At 30.1% G+C, this 6,145-nt stretch overlaps 1 protein-coding gene across 1 annotated transcript in view; it reads left to right on the top strand.

Moving 5' to 3' along the window:
- Positions 1 to 764: 764 nt before the first annotated feature.
- GRK1 (G protein-coupled receptor kinase 1) overlaps positions 765 to 6,145 on the top strand; it is a 95,806-nt gene continuing 90,425 nt past the window's right edge. The window contains exon 1 of the mRNA XM_053704905.1: positions 765 to 1,466. Coding sequence (XP_053560880.1) covers positions 765 to 1,466 — 702 coding nt within the window. The remainder of the gene's footprint in view (positions 1,467 to 6,145) is intronic.

Raw genomic sequence — 6,145 nt, 5'->3', positions numbered from 1 at the left:
ATTAATTTTACATCCAAACAGTCACTTCTTTGTTTGAAATTTACATTACTTATTTTATTTTGATGTATTTGCTTTATTTAAACTATTGTATTTTGTGTTTATAATATATATATATATATATATATATATATATATATATATATATATATATATATATATATATATATATATATATATATAGATGCATTTTTAAATGAATGCAAAGTCAGATCATCTACATAATACAGACTGACAATATATTTGTAGCAAGAAAAAGAGATGCATAATTTGAAGAGATAATTAATAAGAGCAAGTAAGAGAGAGAGAGAACAAGAGAATTATCTACCTAAGTGGATAAAGAGTTTACAGAGGTGTTGACTCAGGGGGATTATTTCTTTCACCTGTCATTTAGCTATCTCTTCTAATAAAATGTTCCTATATCATATCTCAGGGGATCTGGATTATCATTTTATTCCTCTGATGTTTTTCTCTATAACACTACTGGGGTTATGCTAACTTTTGTTACATTTATTTGCATTTTTTTTAATTTTTAAAATAATTCCAAGGCACTATTATTTTAATCTGTTATTTTTTTCATGAGCAGTATAAAGTGGACATGTGTTTGCCTATTGGAGATCATAGTCTATAATTCGAACTCAACCAAGGGGATTTTGCTAAGCCTGGGAAACACTGTTTGTAGTGGGCAGAATTTGATCTCACTTTATCTGTGCTGAACCTAGCTGCCCAGTTGTTCATGATCAGTTCAAGATAGTAAACAAAGAAAGATGGATTTTGGGGCACTCGAAACGGTGGTAGCTAATTCAGCTTATATTACTGCAAGGGGTAGTTTTGATGGAGGTTTTAATCCACAAGTAACAAGGAACAAGAAATTTCGAGCCCGATTAAAGCTACCACCAATATCAGAATGTGAGCACTTGAAGGATAAGCTTGATTTGGAGTTTGAAAGTATTTGCATCAAACAGCCAATTGGAAAACGATTGTTTCAGGATTTTCTGGGAACAGTTAATCAATACCAACCAGCACTGGAACTATGGAATGGCATTGAAGATTATGATATTGCAGAGGATAATGATCGTTTGGAGAAAGCTAGAAGTACTATAAACAGGAGTATTGATCCTGAAGGAACATTATTTTGTAACTATGTAGATGAAAAGGCTATTCTAAAGGTAAAGGATGAGTTTAATAAGGTACCAGATGGCCTTTTTAAACAGCTATTGCAGTCTACCATGGACTATTTGAGGGAAAAAGCTTTCCAGCAGTATAAGTCCAGCAATTACTTTTCTAAATTTCTTCAATGGAAATGGCTAGAGGCCCAACCCATTGGAGAGGAATGGTTTATGGATTTTAGGATTCTTGGTAAAGGTGGATTTGGAGAGGTGTCTGCCTCCCAAATGAGGGCCACAGGAAAAATGTATGCTTGTAAGAAACTCAACAAAAAACGACTAAAGAAGAGGAAGGGTTTTGAAGTAAGTATTTTAGTTTAACACTAAAACAACTTATTTAGCCGTATATAAATACAATTATTATATAAATGTCCCCATGTGATTTTAAGAACTTTTGTTAACTTGGAAGCATGTGACCAAAGGACTTAGATCTGCTTTAATACGCAAATAGCTACAGTCATCTGAAGGTCAAAGTTAATCATATCAGCTTTAGCAGGTTTATGGTTTCCTTTATATTAATAGAAGATTAACAGATAGTCTATCTCACAAAATACTCTATAGTTTACTGCAAGTTTTATATAAATTTTGTAGGTATTGTTGTTGAGACAGATATACATTTTATATTTTCGAGCTGTATGCAGTATACATTGTAAACATTTACATACTGAATTAGATTAACTATGTATGGAGAATCATAATTTGTAGTGGCTATGACTAGCCTTTCTTTTAGGCCAGTATATATATATATATATATATATATATATATATATATATATATATATATATATATATATATATATATATATATATATATATATATATATATATATTTGAAATTATCCAATCCAGTTATTATATACAAATGTACTGAATAACAATTATAATAGAAATAATTTATAAAATCTCCATAGTTTGCATATACTCAGTCTAAAAGTAAACAAATATTATTTCATTACAGTGTTTTATATTTGTAATGTAAAGAAATTGTCTAAGAAATTCTAAAACAAAAATCATAAAATTAATTTTAAAAGTTAATATAAATTATAATTGTAACTATAAATTGTATAAATATCAAAGTCACATAATTATGTTTTATTTTTTTAAATATTCTTTTTAAGCATTACTTTTTCTATATTTAAAGCAAAGGTAATGGACAAAAAAAAGTTAAAATAAGGAAATTATGGAACAAAATGTGAATTTAACATTAAATCACAAATGGAGGGTTTATACTCTGGAATAACGCTGCTAAAATAAATCAATGAATATCTAAAAAATTTAAATAATCTTTAAAAAGTTAAGATTGAAAGTAATAAACAAACATTTTTAAAAAGTTATCTTTAATAATACAACCTCTGGTTCCTCTTGTGTTCTGCTAGTATTATTAATTTATTGGACAGTCAACAGCAACATATTCAGTTTAATTTTAATAATAATGTAAATAATTAATTGTATTCCATCATCATAAGGAAATAGTTTTAAGGTTTTGCTAAAATAAAGCTGAGCCACTCTTATTTAAAGAGTGATCATATTTTTATTAAACTAAAATACTTTCCCCAATGTTCTAAAGTGATATATTTCTCCGCTTACAATTAGTAGTTTATACATTGTTTTTTTTTTTGCTTAATAGTTATGCACTAGGAAGTTATATGTAGAATCCAAATGTCAACTCTGCATAGAATCCATTATTGGTTTCTCCAGTCTAATAATTTGTAAATTTAAATTGTACTGAATTCTTTGAAAAAATACATACATGCTTGGTAAATTATTTAGGATTAAATCACTTTTTACTAAAATAATTAGTCGGAACATATTATCTTACTCCCTAACGGTTTTTACTAAATGTGTCTCTTAAAACCTCCATATATTTTGAAATTATTAATGTTTATCTATCGATCTGTAGATCAAGATAGGTAGATATTTGGTTATGTGTATCAAGCATGTTAGGTACAATAGATCGATAGCAAAGGGTAAGTTTCAGCCCAATTTATCACCTAGACTTTAATAATTTCAAAATATATGTTGGTCTAAAGAGACACATTTACTAATACTCTTTAGAGAGTAATAGATAGTAAGATTGATTGGTAATGGGGTAGGTGTATCAAGCATGTTAGGTAAATAAGATGCATAATCAAAAGCAAGATTCAGCCAAAATGATCACCTCAACTTTAATAATTTTAAAAGATATGGTGGTTTTAAAAGACACATTTAGTAGTAAGTGTTAGTAAGATAATACTTTCCTTCTACCTGTAATGTTTATTAATGATACTTTTGTTGTTTATATTGTTGAGTAGTGATTTCTTTACATTCAGTATTTCCATACAATGAAAAACTATACAAACATGTATACCATCTCCCCGAAATCTGGGCACTTGTTTTCTGACCAACTATAAAATAAAAAGTGTCCATTATTTATGAGTATGTGTATCAAAAAACCTAAGCAAATATTTGTTAGAGGTACACATTGTTGCTCAAACACACTATAACATCTCCATTATGCATTTAAAGGGACAGTCTTGTAAAAATTAAACTTTCATGATTCAGATAGGGCATGCAATTTTAAACAACTTTCCAATTTATCATCAAATATTCTTTGTTAAAAGCTAAACCTAGGTAGGCTTATATATTAATTTCTAATGCCACCTCCAAACTCAGTGCATTTTGACAGTTTTCACAGCTAGATAGTGCTAGTTCATGAGTGACATATAGATAACGTGGAGTTATTTCTGAGTCAGTACTGATTGGCTAAAATGCAAGTATGTCAAAAGAGCTGAACTAAGGAGGCAGTCTACATAGGCTTAGATACAAAGTAATGACAATGGGAAAAAGTATATTAATATACTTAGTAATAATTAGTATATTAATATTACATTGTCGGCTGTACAATACTGGGAATAGGTAATAAAGGGATTCTCTATAGTTTTAAGCAATACAAATTCTGCAGTAGACTGTCCCTTTAATAGAGTATATTATAACAAGTAAGTTGGGATTTTAAATTGTGAACGTTGATACATTTTATTGTAGAACGTCATCTTTAGCTTATGTAAATGAGGCTCATGAGAACACAAAAAAATGTTTTGAGGAATTGGTCATGGATCAAAGATGGTGCTCCATTTATTGCGTTAACCAGTTTCTCTGAGGAAATTTTAGGAAATGTTTTTCAGGTGCAGCATCTTTTGGTTTATTATTTTCTGTCAGTTATACACTGAACTGTGAATTTACTGACACAACCATTTTCTATAGGCTGGAGAATGTAAAATGTACAGTATAAATGTATAGTAAGCAGTGTAAAAAGTATTATTTCCCTCCTCAGTCTCTGGACAAATGAACTTTGAGAAAACATTGCACAGCACAAGCACTGAACTAAGAACTTACACAGCCAGTTCCGCACAATCAGCTCAGTAACATTGTCTGCACTGCTCATTCCTCCAATGTAATCTTTCATTTTTTGTGGGTGACCTTTAGATCCTTCTTTAAATATATCGGGAGAATGTTTTGCGATCTAAATATTAAAACCCTAAAGGTTTGTTAAATGAACTTTATTAAAAACTTCTGGAGTAACATGAGATGATTTACTATAAAGTGAATAGACTAGATAAACAGGGAGTAAGATTTGTTCATGCTCAGATCAGTCAGAATGTAACCTAAGATGCCAACATGTCAGCTCTGTTATCACACTGAGGGCCGGGGCTACACTGAGAATTTCTAAGTGCTCATTTTGCAAGAGAACAAGTAACTTGTTTTGTTCTGTGTGTGTTTTTTTTTAACATAATCTGTTTCTTTTTATGTTTACTTTGATTTAACATATTTGTACTGTTTAATATCCCTTGAAGGATCCCTTTAACATCCAGAGCTCAAGTTTCATATTAGGAGAGGGACCTCAAAGACAACCACAATACTATGATAGGACATTTCAATGATCCACATTCCACAACAGTTCATTATTATAAATCCACATACTTGAAATGTAATGCAATAAAAAATGAATTAATAAGTACACATTTGTTAAGCTCACTCATTCACTCCCACACAACAATGTCAAAAGTCAAACGTCTTTTCTCTCTCTTACGTTTAAATTAATAAAACCAGTAAAAAAAAATCATATTATTTGACAAAGGGTTGTACTGAGCACCCACAAGCGAGTTTGCTATTCTCAGGCATAAATCCATTGCTCTTTAAAGGGCCACTGTAAGTAAATATTTTCTATGCCTGTTACTAACTAACTACCCCAAATACGCTTTTTATCAATAGCATTTCATTAACATATCTCTACCGTATATCAGAAATCTTGTCTGCAAATTTAATTGTTTTCCAAACCCACTCCGTGGGTATCCTTTGCTCTGTACCAATCCGTTTACAATACCTAGGTTTCAAAATGGCGCTTTAAACACAAAGTTATTGGTTTAAGTATTTTGAACATGCAGTGCTGAAAATAGTGGGCAGGATAACGTGACATCATCGGCGAATAAACGATATAACTTTTAGAACATTATAAAACTTTGTTTTAGAGAAAATATAGGTCAGTAGGTTTTAATTAATGTTTATTAACTTTAATATGTTAGTTGTTTAGCTTAAAAATTATAACAGAAAGTAATCATTTAATGCCAGTTGTGTTTGAAATGTCCTATTATAAAATACATTTAGTCATTAGTCAGTATAGAACCCTCATATGACTCTCCATCTATCTTGTTTGAAATCAGTGTTGTCAGCTTCACTATGAAGAAATCTAGGTTCACTTGCTCATCTTCAGGCCTAAACATGTCCATAAAAAATATTGGGTAAAAACAAGCTACAACTGTAAATTGTAATGCTGACTTAAATGATCAGGAGCTAGATAGCTTTGTTTATAAATAGGTATGATCCTTCTGATTTCACAGCTTTAAAGGGACAGTAAACACCAATTTGGATATAACTGCATGTAATCGACACTACTAGAAAAAAGAATATGCACATATACTGATATAAACATTCAGTATAAAACAGTT

This window comes from Bombina bombina, chromosome 3 (genome assembly GCF_027579735.1).
Source record: "Bombina bombina isolate aBomBom1 chromosome 3, aBomBom1.pri, whole genome shotgun sequence".
In the NCBI taxonomy this organism is placed as follows: Eukaryota; Metazoa; Chordata; class Amphibia; order Anura; family Bombinatoridae; genus Bombina; species Bombina bombina.
This window is presented reverse-complemented; position numbering and strand designations above follow the sequence as displayed.